The following is an 18,973-nucleotide window of genomic DNA, read 5'->3' as shown; positions in this document are numbered from 1 at the left end:
AAATGAGTGAATAAATAGAAGCACAAGTAACAGAGCTCAAGGCTGGTATACTTGGCATCACTACCATTCTTCTAACAGGTTTTTGCTATCTGTTTTGGGTCTTTCTACTTACCATGGTAAACTGTCTAGAGATAGAAGTTAAAAGTGCAAGCAAAGGGGCCTTTTCTGCATAACTGCTAAGAGAATAACACAGCCGTAATTGTGAAATTAAACAGCTCGTTTTTTTCCCCCCTTAGAATCCGTTCGTGGTCCCCAGTCCGCAGTTTGAGAACCGTTGTCCCGGAGCAGCCGGCCTCTGCTCTCCGGCTCTCTGCCTCCAGCTCCGCCTCCCTCTGAGCACCAACAGACCAGCAGCCGTCTCCAGAGCCTGCCTGCCCGCCACCCCGAAGCCCCCTTCAGCTCCTCGATAGTCCGGACTTGACGCGGCTGTCTCAACGCGAACCCACGTCTCCCGAGCAACTCATGCTCGTAATTTTACTGGAAAATCTCAGAAAAAGTCGCACTTTTAAAACGCTAAAGGCAAAAGTTGCCGCATCGGAGAACTTTTTTTTCCTCCCCTTTTTGCCCCCAGTTTTTGGCCCCGTGGCGGGGCAGGACAACAAGAGTAGGCCGGGGAGATAAAAAAGGCGACTGTATGATGTGGATTTGGTACCTTCTGCTTGGTTCTGGGTCAGGCTCTAGAACTGCTGGTAAGTTTTCTAAAGCACGGGGAAACAATGTTATCGCGACGCGGACACGCTTCAGTTAAGCTGGGAAGGGGCGACGCACAACTTAATGACGGGCTTTCTGTTTGGAATGCTGCTTGTTCTCCTCGACGAGTTGGCTCGAACATATTGGAGCCACGTCTTTGAAAATGAGTTATCAGACTTTTTTCTTCCATCGACTGAATGGGCTTGTTTTGTCTGGAGAGATGGGAGCGTTTCGTCTGAGAGACTTTTCTGCATGTCGAATGCATTGCACCTTGGAGTGTGTGTGGAGTGTGTGTGCATAGTTTTGTTGGAGACACGCTCCATGCCGTATCCATTCGTTGTGTCTTTGGGGTGATGAGGCTTTAGTCTTCCCTGCAACGCTAGGACTGAGAGGATGTTGACAGGAGTGCTGACAAGTCTATCGGTTCTCCGGCACTGACGCGGTAGCTGGGGCCCTGTGAAAAGACGCTGCTGTGCAGGTGTTTACGCTTAACAGCCGGTTAGAATGACGCTCACTTTTGGTTTAAAGAAATGTTGCAACCTGAACATAAACTTAATGAAGCACTTCCATGCATTCATTTTCGAGGAACCCGTCTAAAGCCCTTACAAGAAAAGCGTAATTAGGGCAAACCTGTCAATGTGGTGGAACTGCTGAAGCTTAGTGGTAAATAATGCGAGTTGCTGAAAAAAAGGTGAAGACAGAATATATGCTGACAAACCCGATGCATGCTTTTAAAAATGACCCATACGGTCATGAAAATGAGAGTATATCTTCCTTCAATTCCAAGGGTTTGCTTATCAGGATAACAATATATGCTCCATACCAGGTCTCAAAATAAGGTAAAGACAAGGAGCCAAACGACATATTACATCATGCCAGTATTTGTTTAACAAAAAAGAAGCAGTAGCAGTGTGTGAAAAGCTAAGTATACATACACCACGATTCAAAAGCTTGTGGAACACCCTTCAGCAGCAGTATTCTGTATCACATTGTCAGTCTCTCTGGTTGTTGTGGAGGAATTTTGGCTCACTTTTAGCTTCAGTTCATTGAGGTTTGCAGTCATTTGCTCAGCACTCCAACGGTCCCCCCAAGCCCTTACAATCCCTTGAGCTTTTTGTTTTTTCACTTTTTTTCCCCACTGTTCTGTTTGCTGATTTGCTCCTGTGCTTGGGATCATTGTCCTGATGCATGACATAATTTTGGCCATGCTTTCACCGTCACACAGATTGCCTCTTTGTATACTGTAGTGTGCAAAAGAGTTCGTGGTCTCTCTTTCTGCAAGGTTTTCAAGGTCCCGTGACTGCAAAACAAACCCAAATTGTCGCCCCTGCACAACCGTGCTTCCCAGTTTGCATGAAGTTTTTGTGCTGATATGCTGGATACAACCAAACATGCTGCTGAGCAATACGGCCAAACATCTCCACCTCAGTCTTGCCTGTAACCTAATGGTTTGTTCAGATGCACCTTTTGAAACCTAAACCATTCCGCAATGCTCAAACAGGAGAGGCTTTTTCTCAGCAACTTCTTGGCAAAGTCTTCTTCAAATTACACTTTTGTGAACTTTAACGTTTAACGTGCTATTCTGTCTATCTATTGTCATGAATGTTTTCCACTTTTGAATAATCTTTCTTACTGTAGAATCTTAAACTCAAAATTGTTTGGAAATGGTACTTTAACCCTCCCAAGGTTGATGGGCAGCAACAACTGCGTCCCTAAGTTCCCTGCTGATGTCTTTCCTTCTTGGCATTGTGTTAACGCACACCTGCATTTCTTTCATTTTCCCTGACTGTATATTATGATTTACTTTAGCATTTATGGCAGAGAGTCTTTTCTTGCTTGGTGGTGGGTGTGCCTGATGGTACATGTCCACAGAGTCAGTCATTTCCAATCATTGTGTTTGTAAAAAACAATTGAATTCATCCCATGAAACACCTGGTTTAGAGTTGGAGTGTCAGGTTGAGCTCTTTATATCTTATAACCTACATATTTAACTTTTCTTTTTTTTTTACTTTATGCAAATCAGGAGTGTTGAGGAACCATCTTTGGATACTCCAGAATTTAATTTTGAATCTAACCTTGTCAATCAAATAGGAGAGAGGACTCAGCAACTGCATGGCTCACCCCAAATTATTTTAGAAACACATTTTTCATCCATCCATTTTCTATACCAGTTCAGGGTTGCGGGAGGGGCAGCTTCTCCCAGCTGTCAGTGGGCGAGAGGCAGGGTGCACCCTGGACAGGTGGCCAGTCCATCGCAGTAGAAACACATTTTGATTTGTGTTTTTACAATATAAGATAATGTGTCCAAGCGAGTTAAAATGTTGCTCTGGCTTGAAATATGTGCCCACAAATTAGACGGTTTCTCCAATCGAGTGCAGTTATGGCTCGAGAGCACCTACCAACCATGTCTGGTCACACTGCCTACTGGCTCACCCATCAACTGACCAATACCTGGAAGCGGTGAAGCTCCTCAGTGGACACGTATGATGTTTGTTCGAGTTGCACTCACTTTGTTCATCGTGAATTAGAAGCTGAATGGGTATTCCGGGTGCTTTGAATGGGCATAGCCAAAAACACATTACGCTACACAAAACACTACGCTTAGTAGTAGTAGTAGTAGTACTACTATTTTATTTATTTATTTTTTAAACCACCTTTATTTTTTATCGAGTCAGGAGCAAGCACATTATATAAAAACAGATTTAGTAACTGTCGGTAGGCTGGGATCCGTCTGTTTGATGCCATTCTGATTTTAATGTTCCTGTTAGATCTAGATAATTTTTGATGGAATGAAAAGGAAGAGATATTTTTGATCCATCCAGTGTGTTCCAAACCATCAGCGCCTCCTGTCCTTTGCTCAGTGAGCTGCAAATGAAATAGATCTGACAGTTAAGCTAATTGATTTTGATGAGTCACAAATTTTCGCCCATTCCCTGCAGCTATATACTTTTGGGGATTTTTGAGTCAGTTCAGAATAATATAAGATACAAAACCATGAGATTCATTAGTCACCCCTCACTGGTGGTTGAATTTCTTTTTAGTTAAATGTTTTCAGAGTCATGCTTTTGTGGATTATCACTGTCTTGGATCATTGGGAAACTTGGGGGGTAAGAAAGGGGTTAGAATCACCTGTAATTTCCTACAAGGACAAATTAAATTTTTTTGCTGTCAAAAAGAAATATGTTTTCCGGAGAACCAAACAGGCCTGCGGTTAGACTGGGACACAATATCATTTTATTGTGTGGAACAGAGATTTAGTGTGAAGTGGCAAAGCCCACCATAGTTTCCTGTATCAGGAGCAAAGGAGCTTGTACTCCTTAATTAGTGTGAGAACTTTTCTCCCCAGAAGATTGTTGTGGTAAGCTTCCTTCAGTAATGTGTACGTGTTGTTGGCTTCTGATAAACAAAAAGTGCTTTGGTGATTTATTAGCTCATAAGCTGACCGGGGTAATAATGTCAGCTCGATATTAGCTAGAACGTCTCTTTGTCCGTTGCCTTGTTTTACTGGTTAGTTTACTTCATCGGTCATTTTGCTCAAAGAACAGAATGACAGAGTCACTCTCTGTTCCACTTATTGACCTTTTTATTTCGGCATTGTTGCTTCCCTGAGACGAGCCAGTTGAACCAACCTCCTTCAGTGCGTTTGTCCTTATGTTTGCCTGTCTTTCAAAACCAAAAAATAAATTAGACAGAGGTAGAGATGTTTTGCTTTGGCGGACATAAATGAAAGGCTTCCAGGCATTGTTGGATGTCATTGAGAAGAACTGGGGTTGAGTTTGGCCAACGTGCCTCTAGTTCCCATAGTTGTTAAACAAAGCCACATGAACGGAGTCATGTTTCTGACTGTGGCAACAGAGCAGCTTTAACTTCTTTAAGGGGATGTGTGGTTAATACTGCACCATTCATCAGTCTAACGTTGCTACAAATTCAACGTGATCCTACTACAATAAAGCATATGCACATTGCAGGATCTTTGACCAGTGCGTGTAAATTATATTGTATGTGCTCTGATCGGTCTCTTTTGGCATCTCAGATCAATAAGTCATGATGTTAAATATTTCATGAACCTCTGTCTATATAGATTAAAGGACACAGAGGGAAGTAAAATCAACTGGAAAAAATTGGCTGATGGCTCATTACATATTGAACCGTCACTAAATTGCCGTGCAGTGATGCAGAGGTTTTGTTAATCACTGATCGGTGCCTTGTATTGATCAGAGTTTTCCATGGGTGTTAAGATCAATCCGTGGACGAATCTGCACAGACCATTTTTTACTTTCCGTCGACCAAAGAACATACATCACAAAGTGGGTGAGTGACAACATTTGTCACCATATTCAACATACAAAATAAGTAGTTTAGTTTTTAAAATAGTTTTTAAGCTACATCAGCATTAACCAACTATCTCGTTTTGGTTTGTGTTTTGCTTTCTATTTGACTTTAGCTAAAGTACATCAACATCTGTTGAATCAAGACACACACCAGTATCCATCCTTTAGTTAGTTCTCTTTATTGGTTAAAACTGTTTGTTTAGTTGTTCATTGATGTCGAAAGGCCGTGTATACATAGTTTGTGTACTGCAGATTAGTAACTTTATTGTGCTGTGGAAGCCTGCAGAGAAGAGACTTAGCTGTCGAGGTGGAGTCCAAGGAAGCCATTTTATGATGAGGATCCTAAGGTTATTTTATACCTGGCCTTTGTCTGAGCAGCGGGGAGGGCCATGAACATGTAGCTGGGTGCATGTAGCATAACTTTTTTTTTTTCTTAGTTCAGTTATGTTTAGTTATACAGGTTAACTGTTACAGTTATGTAGTTTCTTTGAAACTTTTTTTTTTTCGTAGCAAAATGCACAATGTAAATGAACATTGGGGTTTTTGGAAGACATTTACCTTCTGCCACTTATTCAAATTCCACATTTGGCAAATGCATTTAGCGAGTGTATTGGGCACTTTGCTCTACTACACTGTGGATACACCTTTGGCGCCCCCTGAGGTTTATGTGTGCATTTCGCTTTCACGTCCTATCGATCCAACCATATCAAGTTATCGTTCAGAGGAATGAAATAAAGTAAATGTGTTTTTTCTGTAAGTTATGAAACACTGACACCGAATTTTTGCAACTAAACATGTTTAGTTGCTATTAAACACTCAGCTCAACAAAATCCAAAGTATTGCACACTGTAGACTGACTTCAGTCTTCTTCTTGGTACTACAGGAAATCTGCGAGCGCATTTTCTGGCAGATAAACTCCATGTGGCTAACTCGGTCAACAGCGAACACCAAGCAAATGCAACAGCATGAGTCATGGAGGGAATACTTTTATGATTGTGAGGTTCTCTCCCACAATTGAGAACCAGTGCTATATTATCTCTTTGTCTGCTTCTTGCTCAGTTCCCCTGTATCTTTGTCTTCTTGGAATCCTCTGCTGAGGAGACTTCTGCTGAGACTGCTGAGCTAAATTCCCTTTATCAATGTACTGCATTAACCATAAGAACAGTTTGTGTGTAGCACTGTTTTTAACTGTCTTCGATGAAAGAATCCAAAAAGAAACCTGAGATGCACTCTGTTTATGAAGAATGTCTAATCATTTTATCTTTTTGGGGTATTTTTAAGACTTCTGCTGGCTCTCATCAACTTTATTTTATTTTACATAAACATGGTAAGGCAAGGTTTAGGAATTTCAAGAATCCCATTTGTTTTGAGATATTCCAAAATTTGTTGCTCATACTGCTCATCTGTCTCCCCTGTACCATTGACCTGTATATGCTGGCATAGGTGTACCTGCACTATCCCGTTCTCTGTCTTTGTACGATAAAACAAAATTCTCTTGAGATGCAGAGGAGAATGAGAGTAGAGCAGTCTAATCAGGCATTTAATGTGTTTTAAATCTAATTTTAGTGTCTAGATAAAATCTAGCTCAGGTGCATTGGCAAAAGGAGTAATTCCATAAAATTCCATCGATCTATAACTTTCTGAACCGTTAAGTGAAAAACGCATGACCCAGAGAACTGGAGTGCATTGTGCTGCTTACAAGAGGGGGTTTATGGGATGTATTCGGCAGCTTGGCAGCCTTACCGTGTTTGGTGTTTAAATCGTATAATTAAATTCCGGACAGGCATATAAGCTATGACCTATCTTTGAGCTTGACCCTCCAAAAGACAGTTTATGATGACTATGACTTTAACTGACAACTTATTTTGCTCCTTTGTAGTGTTTCTTTCAAATGTAAGATAAGTTAGTCCTGACAAGTGCGTGAGCTGTTCTGCTACTCAGCAGTTTGTACTATCTCCATGGACAAGAGCTTTTATTTGGCAGTCAAACTTTAAGATATGCTCAGCTTCTGCTAATAAAATGACATGGTAAATTAAAATTTTAAATATTAAGTCATTATGTTGTGGCTTTTTATGGTGGGTGTAAAACTATTCAGGGTTGTTACGCAAGTATTATATTCCAGGACTCCCACGTGGGACTGTAGCGGCAGACTTTAATTGCTGATATTCTGTTGTTTTTCAGTCATTCAAAGTGTTGGTCTTTACAGTGTTCATCTGTTATCATGTATTTGATCTAGAAATGCAGTTTGTGTAGGATTCAAACCTTCAATAAGGCTCAGTTGTAGGACCTTACATGGCATTTGCACAATTTTTCCTCGCTCACTCACCTTTCTTTCCCCGCTTTAATCTTCATCCAAGGTGCCCCCTCTGAGAGGAGAGTGACCTGCCGTATGTGTTCCTGTGTTGCTTTGCCTGCTGTCAGACTGGGAATGGACCCTGGCATGCTGACAGCTGGCTCTCCTGCTGTCCCCTGTGGTTAGCAGTCATTTGCTGTACAGTGTCTCACAGCCACCGTGGCAGCCAGTCTGGACTCTTGACAGTCTATTTTGGACTGAAACTAAAGCATCCCTCTTTTACTCCAAACAAACACTACCTTAAAGGGGGCATATTATGAAAGAAAAATCCCCTTTTCTCTGACTGCAAAATTATGAAAAAAACACACACACCTGGCTCTATTTTTTTGTGCCCTCCTGGTTTTAAAACCTCTAATTTAGCGATCCGTTCAGATTTTCAGTGGCAAGTTACGTCACTTGTGAAGTTCTGCCTACCTCCCCTGCTTGGCCTTGGCCTCTGAGCGCTGCCCACTCACATTATACCCGCTAGAACGATGAAAGGCAGCTTCACACAAAAGGGGTGTTGTTAGCTGTACTAAACAGGATGCATCTTACATCAACACTCAGCCTCAGGGGATGTAAAAGCCAAGTGGACACATTAGATTTGAAGGTAAATCAGCAGAGTTTGTCTGTAGCAACCACTTTTCACTGGACTGTGTTATCAGCTTTGGACAACCCGCAGCTATGTGGCTAATGTGTATTATGAGGCTCTCATTGCGACAACACTACGTGATGTTAGCTGCCAGTCAGTCTTTGTTATTGACACTGAACGCCAAGTACTGCTCTCAGGGCATTGCTCTTAGATGTACAAAAGCGCAATTATTTATTGACATTGACATATACAAATTGTTCAAACTTGGTGATTAATGGTATAAATGAATCGCTGTGAGTTATGCTGTGTACATGTGCTCGGCCCATTGCTGTTTATTAGAAAGCATTGTTTGTTGGTTGTGATAACTAATGCCTTTGAGTGATAAATGGTCTCTCATGCCATCAATTAAGTAATGTTATCTATATAGATGGAAAGAGCTCAAGTATTTTTTTTGGTGTGACTGGAGAAACAGAATCATTCAATAAACTTGAGGAAATAATCAGGTTCTGACAGCAGAAGTCACTTGCAGTGGGTTCTATTCTACAGTCAGTATTACACAGTGTGCTTAGCTAACTAACTGCTCACCAATGGCCTGTTGAAGCCTCAGTGGTTGAACTTTTTTGGGAGCTTCTTCTTATTCAAGGGATGTTCAAACAGATGCAGTTGCATGGTTTTGTCAGAGGCCGACACGTTGTGTTCAGCAAGAGGTGGAATCACTTCCCCACTCCCCATTCCTAACAAAAGTCAGTTAGTCAGCGATCACTGTTGAGAGGAGTAAGTAGACGGCTGTTGGCCCAAGCCAAATGATATTGTGACCAAAGTATGTCTCATACATTTTAGTATTTCCTCAGAGGACTGTGCCAAGTTGATAAAACAGGGCATTACCTTACAGATTTACATTAAATCTGTAATGTAATGAAAAAAACCCAGTAAGGGATATGGGTACTATTTGGGCTATTGATCCTGTTTCATGTATATATATGTATTTATACAGGCCCAGTTTTATCCTCTGCCTTTGGATGCTGTACTTGTAATTAGATGCATTTTCTTTCCAAACATCTAATCATCTGTAAATTTGTTGTTTTGAATAGATGTATTTTCTTGCAGTCTTCCATGCTTCTCTTATTATTGCTGGTTATAAGCATCCAGCGTGATGTGATGGCGCGAGTGAGAAAATGGTCCGAATGGCATTGTAAGTAAAAGCTGTGTTAGAAGTGCATCTTACTTGTGTGTTGATGCATTAATCTGCAGGATTACAATAATCTTTAGGATTATGGAGACCTTTGGTGGAGTTCTTTACGCAAACAGTAATTTTGGATTGTTCATTAGGTCAGGGCTAGACTGTCACCCCTGGGACTAACACACAATTATAATTGGGATGCTCTAGCGTGTGAAAATTACGGAGAGTGCACCAAAATACCTTTTCCCTCTTGATCCTAGTGCATCTACTATACTATATCTGCAGAGTATGTCTTATTGATATTGATCTGGCAGTATCTCCTGTAGGCTTAAGTGTGAGGATATAATGCCATATTTGTGCGATGGATATGTGCGCACACCATTTTGCATCACAGTCTATACCTTGGAGATGTGCACATGGCATTGTGTGCCTTATGCATCAGTAAGATACTCTGGGAATAGGAAGGTTTGAGCAGGCATGATGAAGTGAGGGAAGAGGACAGCTAAATCTCAGTCACTCCAACACCCTATCTATATGGAGAAATGCACAAGGGAGGGCTGTGATCCAGTTATTTTTGCACTACACTGACATTTATTTGACAGTGCCAATTGAATTCTCTTCACCCATTTCTGCATGCTCATTCACACGGACACTCGTTTGATTTAGCAGCCTTTCAGGTGAAATTCTTTTACAGACATAAAAGCTATAATGGACTTTAAGCTACTTCTCCAGGGGAGTGCCTTGATGAACAAATAAGATCAGTCTCAATTCGCCTGACTTAATAATTGCCTATTTGTCACAATTAATTTTGGAGCCTTGACTTGGGACCCCTTGATATTGATATTGAACTTCCCATTATTGCATACCTGAAAACTCGCTCATTAAATGGAGCTGAAACTGAAGATTCTCTGTGTGAAATTGATGATGAAAGGATAAAGACAACAAGGGATCATTTCTCCATCTGACTGAGGCTTTTCGGATGAAGTGATGTAGAAGCTGGAATTTATTGCGTGGATCAGGCATCATTCTGTCTCTGCCATATCACAAACATGGCTTAACCCCTTGAGTCATCAGTCCTCTGTGTAAACACACTGATTCTCCACTGTTTTCTTTCTTCTTAAGCTGCCATCATTACTTTGAGCCAGTGAAGATGCGTGCTTGTGTATGTTTAAGGAGCGGGGTATATGCAAAATATGTGTAAAGGGTAATCCTCTCTTGGACAGGTACCAGAGGAGGCAAGGCGCTCATCCTCACAGGAACTAATCACTCGATCCCGCCTGCTGTTTATGGAAACAGTCTTGCCAGCCGAAATCATATGCAAAGCCCATGCTAATTGCCTTAATGCTGCTTCCCTGTCAAGGATGGCTTGGCAGCACCCCACAGGACTAGGTCACATAAATAGTGAATCTTTTCATTTATTCAATGAATACCAAAGACGTATGGGAGTTCCTGCTCCTCGGGAATAAAGAACAACAAACAATCTTATTCTTTGATTTTATTTTTAGGAAAGCAAAATAGAAGAAGGTAAATGGTACCTGGAAGGTAAATGAAAGCAGAAGTTGGACTGCTTTGATCAGGAGCAGGGCAAGAAATTAGTTCTTAGACAAGAACTATTAGTCTTGCCAGGGTCGAGTGTATTAGGGATGGTAATTGAGTCTGTCCCTGTACGGCTTGTCCTGATGAGAAGCTGCAGGCCAAGGATCTGACTCATTTCTTCTACGCCCAAGACGGTTTGCCAGGCTGGCCGTCCTGCGCCTAACGACTCAAGATACTTTATGAAAGATTTGTGAGATTTACAAATACATAGAGCAAGCTTGTGATTGATTTGCTTTGTAGTTATTGCACTCTGACAGAACTACTGTAATGCTATTCCAAAGCTTTTGATGTCTTTTGAACAGTGCAGTTTGCCAAATACAAAAGCAGTGATTAAATTCATGTTTTTTACCATTGTTTTTTGTGTGTAACAATGATCCAAAATCTTAATTTCTGAATGAAGATTTCAGTTTTTACACACAATCGAACACACAAATATAGTTTCCATCTATCAAATACTTTATTCATGTGCTATTTTCCAATGTCTGACAGTTAAATGATTATTTTTTACCCCAAAAAATGACTGATATTATTTGTTCCTTTGCTTCTCTCCACTTACTCTGGTGCTATTTCAGTCCACAGATGCCCTATCAATAATGCAGTGTCTTCTACAAGGCTGAGGCTTTTAAGAGGGTTTGTCGAAGCCACTCCCACCCAGTTGCCTGGTGGTCGCATCCTAATAGAACAGCGTTTCATCTTAAAAAAACTAAAATTCATCCGCTGTAAACATTTTATTACTGGATATTATTATCAAGGCCGTTTCTTATGAAAATACTTGGACACTGGTAGGCCAACAGATCTTCTTGCCTGAATGTAAAGAGCTGAGCACTAAAAATGAAATGGTCCCTAACACAAGAATCGCTCTATAAACTTTCTAATAAATGTAGACATAAACAAATTTTGTTTTTACATTTTTACGCACACGTTGTACAGAGATGTACAGCGAGAGTATACAATGCCTTAATGCGCAGACCGTAACGTGCCCATTAGTTCATCTTAAGCTGTCCAATGCAGCTAAGTTTCCCAGGTGGTATTTCCAAAAGAATGAATATGCGTTTAACTGGAAATAAAGTGCTCCTAAATATCCTAGACTGCCCTAAATATGCTAAGGCTCGCACAATTGACAGAGATTCAGATAGAGTTGGGCATACGTTTTAAAGAAAGCAGGGAAGCTGGTAAACATCACGTTTCACTCTCATGTGATGCTCATCTTCGCTGTGGCTGCATTGGACCAGAAGCCCGACCGCTCTGAGGGAACCACACAGCAGCTGATTCCGATGGCTTATGACAGGTTATTCTTTAACTGACCGCTGCAGCCAGTTCCAAACTCTACCTCATTTCCACACACAAACCACACAAGAAATGTTTAGATTTTTGATTATGTTCACACTTTGCAAAGATGCTTGACTAACATTTTGTCAATGGAAGATACTTTTGTACAGTGACAAAGTCAGTTTAACATTCTTATATGCATGTACCCACTTGTTCAAACAATGCCGTGCAGTGTTCACACTATGCATGTTCTTAAACTAATGAAGTCAACACAAACTCACATGAAAGCCCTTAAACCTGTGGGAGGGAAGAAAAAAAAAGGACTTTGAAAACCAGCCCCAAAGAGAGGGAACTGTTTTCACAGCAGGCCATTTGTTTTCATTCGGTTTGCTGTCTCAACCGTTGCTGTGCAGAGCACTTTGAACAGTGTATCTTTGTCATACCAGCCTCCTCCACCTGCAGCCAACATCCCAAATTCTATTATCACAGATGCTACAAGTGTAGCAGCAATTAACAAAAATGAGGTCGAAGGCTCTAATTACTGATCCAAACTGATCAGTCATGTAGTCACCGAGCTGCTAAACTAAATGGATATAGAGCAAAGACTGTGGGAAATAACGGCTAAAGTGGACTAATGTCATAGGAGCAAGTGATCCTGAGGTTTCAAGGCACTGCAGCTCTGGATGTGAGTCTGCATGTGATTTTGAGCTGCAGGAGCCCTGATGTGCTACGTGATGAAAAGCAAATGGTCGCCTTTTGTAACATGAGCTCTAAGTTGCTTTTTCTCACTGCTACGAGACATGTTTTTTGCCATTACTGTGATAACATGGGGGTCTGTAACTGTGTCTAACAGAATTATGGGTCTCGGTAATACCGGGGGTGAGAAGCCAGAGGCATCAGTTTTCTCAAACAAAGAAGAATTATCAGCAAACAGGAGGCGTAATGGGGGTCGTAGATTCTGCAGTCATATTGGGATAAATTTACATGAACGAATAGTTTATGCACATATGCCTAAATACAGACAAACATACTGACAAAGACTCAGGATAGCACACAAATTAACATGGCTTATTCCCATTCACCTGAGGAAATGGGGAGAAGTTGGTCTAGAAATTGTGACTTTTTTTCATCATCAATCATGTATTTTGCTGTCATGTTGCATCTGTGTTTAAGTTTTATAGACAGCACATTGACAAAAATCTTATTGGAATGAGCTTTAGTTCCTTCATCAGTTGACAGTACTCGTACACATTCTACCTCTTAAACCTTGGCCCACCATTCGACTTATTAGCATTTTAACTTGTTACCATTGAGCAGATGATGTATTTTATAGAGAGGCAGGGCGAGAGGCGGCAGATATTAGAAAAGATAAGAGAAGCTAAAGAACCTATGGCACCTTTTTGCTTCATCTGCATTCTGTTGAAATAAACATTTTCAATGTAATGCGCCCATCATTTTCTCTTTACCCCCTCTTCTCTTTAATACAGTGTCACTATCTTGCATCCCTTTTAGTCCTTTTCTCAATCACCTTGTGCTCTTCCTTTCTCTTCCTCTGTCCCTCTCTTTGCCCTCACACGTTTGCCAGATAGACTTAATTCCCATTACTTTTCAACCCCTGCAGCGACTCCATGGCCTGGCTACACAATTAGAGGCTCATTACTTGCTAATACAAAGAGTGGAAGTCAGACAAAGGCAGTCTGTGCCTTTTTTGTTTTGCGCTGCTTGCTTCCATCATTTTCCCTCACTCCCCCTCAAGGCACTTTTTAAGCAAAACTGTGCAATTTCTTTTCTACCTCTTTCTCACCCTTTTCATGGTACCCTACAGTACATCTCCTCCATGGTGCATACTGATCTTGTGTGTGCTTTACGGGTTGATACATCACTTTCCATATCTTAAGATCGTTTTTTTTCTTCTTTTAATTAGATGTGCTTTCAGTTACATATAGAAAGCTGAAATGCTTCATAAAGTTTGCTTACATGACTGTAAGAAATATGCTTTGGTGTCGTGTTCTACATCTCAGAGGAAATCAAGAGAGAGTTTGAGAGTCTCACAGGTGTAACATTGGGTCAGCTTTGGCAGAGTCCCTCTGTCACACTGTCTGCATCATTTCTCACTATCTGGCTGGCTCTACTGAAATGCCAATTTGCTCAGTTAGGGGGTCTCGCGGCATAATGATGGATGAAGGTTATGTCCTGTTTACCAGCGTGTTCTGCCACAGTCGACTGCGTGATGAAAGAGACACAGGGGAGCGTTGACATTTAGTTTTGTGAAGGGAATAGATGCTTGTTTGATAACTTCTCTCCCAGACCTGTTGAAGAAATGCAGAATAATAAGATTTTTGTCCTGCTGACATTGTGGGTGTTTTTTTTTGTTTGTTTTTTTTCATAATCTTCTTCATCGTGTCTGTGCATTTTTTTCTTTTGTTTATTTTCTTTTGTCTTGATGTTAAACAGCACTGCTTTTTGTCCATGTCTGAGTAGTGAGCAGCTTTCCTGTATGGCCAAATCCCCGATCCCAGAGTAAATGGTGTTAATGGGTTGTGGGACTGTTTATGCTGCCGCTCTCATAAAGACCTCTCAGATACCCCAGTGGTTCAAAATGCCTGAGCCTGCCTTGTGCTGCGAGCACATGTGTAACCAGTAACATTGCTGAATTTAAACTCTTACAGTATTGACATTTTGTTGTAATCCGTCTATGTTCTGATTTTTATTGTAGTGTTACCCTAGATGGCCTCGTAAATGGCAAAAGCGAATCATTGTTATTGGATTTTAGGCTCAGTTTGATTAATGGAGCCTCATGTAGCCAAGCTAGTTTAATTTGGCCAGTAATTGTTCCAAAGATTTAAGGAGAATATATAAGACAGCCATTGCATTACCCTTTGATAAAGAGTCGGCTGCTAAATGAATTCACAATGATAACCCAGAGGCTAATGAAACACTTATTGTTGTGATTATGGTGCCGGAGAGCTCGTTGTGCAAGTTTGTATATTTATGTCTTCATTATTCAATAGATAAGTGGTGTAAAGATTCAATGAGACAAAGGACTTGGGGTGACAAATTAGAAGAAATTAAATGTGGTTCCAGACTAACTTAGGTGCACCTCTTTGACGGCCTTTAATGCAACGCTTTCATTTTTTTTTTTTCAATCCTGACTGCATTACTGATAAATAAATAATTTGGTCATAAGCAGATGATTGATAGACATTTTTAAAAATCTCTTTTTTTTATTGTAAAGCAAAAATCTCATAATATTATTTTATGAGAAACAAATGTATGATTGATTCCTTATGTGAACGACCAAATAAATCCCTGACTGTTAATCACTTCTTCAAAAATGAAACAGCAGTTTAGTATTTCTACAGTGGTTGTGGTTGAGTCATAGGACAAATACACAGCGTTCCTTTCTTTGCAATATCTTCTCCTGATAAACATCTCTACCCGTTGCATTGCTTGTGTCACATGTCTAAATGCTTGTTTCCTTTTAGAAACACATCCCAGTTCAAAGTGTTGAGCAAAGTGAGAAAGCAATAGGCTGCTAACTGACCCTACACAGGTAGATGACGACCCACTGCAGTTTTAATCACCCCCACCCACGAGGTGATGAGGCTTCACTTTGAGCGAGGAAAGAGATGGAAGTCATTGGCGGGACTTTATAGGGGAGAAAGGTAATCTAGCGCAGCATCATACTATATTGACATAAACCATCATTTATATCTTCTGTAAGTTGTGAGCGGTGTTGGGATTTTGTGAACAACTTTAAAGCAGCAGCCACCATTGGATTATCTGAACATTTAACATTTTACAAATGATGCATTTTGTTGATGCAGCCTCTTTAACTACACTGAGGCTTTGAAAAGGGTCTGTCAAAAGCTCTTCCATATAGATGCCTGCTGGTTGCCGGGTGGTCTTATCCAAATGGGAAATCTTTGATTTTTGTACCGAAACCAGAATGGATTTGCTGTGAACGTCCATTTTCTAATTTAATTTATGTCATTAGGGAGGCTGGGTCTTCTGAAACTTGCAAATGTTGGAATGCACTCCATGTGGTTGTTTTACTGGGATGTAATGTTCACATTTTGTAATGTAAAGAGTAAATATGATTGCATTTAGATTTTTATGCTAAGAACGGAAGGCTTGAGACAGCCTCATGCTGCCTTGTCAACGTCCATGTGAAGCACAACCCATGTGGTGCAGTCTGATTGATTTTGTGTAGATTGTGTGTGTTAGCATGAGCTGCATGCTGCTCTTAAGGAAATGGAGCCTGTTTCTTCTCAAAGTAAATGTGGTTAAAATCATAGCTATCCCTCCGTCTCTATGACAATGCCGCAAGCTATCGAGGTTAGAAAAAGTATGTTTATTCAGGTTTAGCGCATCGCACAAGGTCATAGATCCCATTCTGGAAATAACTTGCATATAATGTGCATGAGCATATAATGTGATGTGTTGCATCAAGAAGAAGGAGCATTCTGTGACAGTGGTGTTTCAGTTTATATATTGTACTGTTTATTTGCTAGATTGGTTTTCATATTATGAGTTCACAGCATATCTCATAATTTCTTCTGTCCTCTCCTGAACTCCCAATTCAAGTGTGCTTGTATAGACCTGGTTGTTTCGACGTTTACCACACAACTGTTAACCCTTTTCCTTCTTTTTTTTTGTTTGCTACTGGCCTTTTACTAATTTGGCTTTCTCACCTTTTTCTTTTGGACTGTTTCTGACTTTTATTGAATACGAATAAGGGATTGGTCCAGATCGCCCTGCAGTGAATGACATTTTCTCCTCATAGGTTTTTTTCACACAAACACATGTTTGATAAACCAACAGAAATGATTAAGAGTACTCCTATTCCATCCAGAGTTCCAATCTCTATGGATATGCAAATATGGAGATGCCTCGAGGCACAGCGGCACGCCACATCCCACCCACAGATGCAATGTTGGTGGTCTGATTTCACTTCAGTCTGATCATAGCCTCTTGAATCCTAATTTATATTTCAAAGTCTAAATTTAACTGTTCGTGTTGCATTTGGTATGTGTTTTTACAACTTTATATTCAGCAGGGTAAGTGGTTTGAGAAAATCCAATTTTTAATAAAGCTTATTTTCTTAGGACGTTGGTATATCTGCTCTGACATTTTCATAGCATTAGTAGAACAGACAAATGTGCGTTTGGCTCAGAAAGGACAGTGCTGTTCTGTGATATGAATTATCTGAATGCCATGTGAAATGGGGAAAGCACAATATTACTACATCACTGACAACTGACGGAGGAGGTTCTCAAACATTGTTGCTCTCTAGCAGAACCCATGCAGCTTCTGTTTAACTTTCCCACTCCGTACGCCTCCTTCACTGTGTGTATTATCTCTGTGGGCTAAATGTGTATGAATTTAGCCTGCTAAACTTTAAATGGCTGGAAAGCATGAATGTATTTTAAGTCACACAGTGGAGAAATGTCTATCTATACAATGTATTACCACAAAATACCAAGAGGCATTATCTGATCCACTTGGAAATATATAGCGATGCACACAGAGAATTTCACCCAGCAGTTTACTGTATGTATTTATGTGCCTCCTCCCAGTTTCAACAAAATGATCCTGACAACTCGGTAATAGAAACCGCAAAAAATAAATGACAGGACAGGTTTAATTTTGATCACATTCACATTCCTCATGAGCAGTATGGCCACTGAGTTCCAATTTTTCCATTAAGGGAAACTGCTTTCTGAAATTTGTATCACAGCTTTTTGTTGTTTATTGGTGATATTACTCTGACATTGCATCAGCACACCCTGTGAAATTTGTCACCCACTAATAAGTGCACACAGTCATGGTGTGTCGAGCTGATTATATTGCTCAGATATCAGGGTTTAGCACAAGAGCTGATTTTGAAAAGCATGTTCTGTAAAGATGAAACATGAGGTCACACTAGTATCCTGTTTTTTCATCACGATGATCTCATTTGTCCTCAGATAACAAGTTTTTAGACAACCAAGGACGACCTGCAAATAAAATGCCTTTTGTCGCTCAAAAATTGGATTGGGAATTAACATCACAATTAACTTCACTTGTGTGGCTGTCTTCTCACTTCCACTAAAGTGATGATAAGTGGATAAAAAGTCAAAAGACTTGCAACTTCATTTTTTAAGGTATTTGATTTTTAACAGGTGCAGTGAAGAAACAGAGAAAGTACGGGAAAGAGAGCAGGGGACTGACACACAGTGATATATAATGACTGGTCAGAAATTGAACCCAGGATTCAATCAGAGCCACTGAAGCATCATTCTGAAGGTAATAAGTGTAGGGGGAACTCCCAGATGGACAAGCCAAAAGACTCCTTGTGAACTACTATTATATGCAGTTCCAGCTGTGCCGACAACAAAAGAGGGTTAGTTCCTTTTTAAAGTTCCTGGAGTCCGAAGGTGCATATTGTACCTGCACATTTCATCACCCATGTAGTAAGCACCATAACCACTGCTATTTGGCCAAAAAAGGTTACCCATGCAGTTGGGCCTTTTTCTTCATTTGCAGCTTTTAAGCACTTTTTAGGATAGTTATAATTAGGACCTTGTCAGCAGCATCATATACTGTATGCTGCTTAGGAACCTCGTCATAGTGGATCCCTACCTGTGTTGACGGTTATTTGAGACCGTTATTGCTCATCCATTTTGCCGCCAGATCTGTTTTATTTTGACCCAGTGGACTTACCACATTTTCAAACATGTTACATTTTTTTGACGTATTTTTCACCTCCACACATACGCTTAGTCCAATCGAGTAAATCTGGGATTTGTTTAAAAGCTGTAGAATTACTCATATTGCTCACACTGTTGGGTTTTGTTGTTACACTGCATGAAGCAGTGTAAATCAGCCGCTAACCGTGTCAAAGAAACTAGCCCCTGATATATAACAGAATGGTCAAATCTGTGAAAACTGTAGTATTTCAGTATTGTATTTAAAAAAAATCTATCCCAAGAAGAAAGTTA

General features: G+C 40.4%; 1 protein-coding gene across 1 annotated transcript in view; it reads left to right on the top strand.

The window, feature by feature from the left end:
* The first annotated feature begins 314 nt into the window (after positions 1-314).
* The window catches only part of ldlrad3 (low density lipoprotein receptor class A domain containing 3), a 78,776-nt gene continuing 60,117 nt past the window's right edge, over positions 315-18,973 (top strand). The window contains exon 1 of the mRNA XM_072385544.1: positions 315-689. Coding sequence (XP_072241645.1) covers positions 635-689 — 55 coding nt within the window. The 5' untranslated portion in view covers positions 315-634. The remainder of the gene's footprint in view (positions 690-18,973) is intronic.

The sequence above is a fragment of the Leuresthes tenuis genome, unplaced genomic scaffold (genome assembly GCF_036924035.1).
Source record: "Leuresthes tenuis unplaced genomic scaffold, fLeuTen1.0.hap1 SCAF_5, whole genome shotgun sequence".
In the NCBI taxonomy this organism is placed as follows: Eukaryota; Metazoa; Chordata; class Actinopteri; order Atheriniformes; family Atherinopsidae; genus Leuresthes; species Leuresthes tenuis.
The sequence above is the reverse complement of the archived record's forward strand: the minus strand, read 5'-3'. Positions and strand labels throughout refer to the sequence as shown.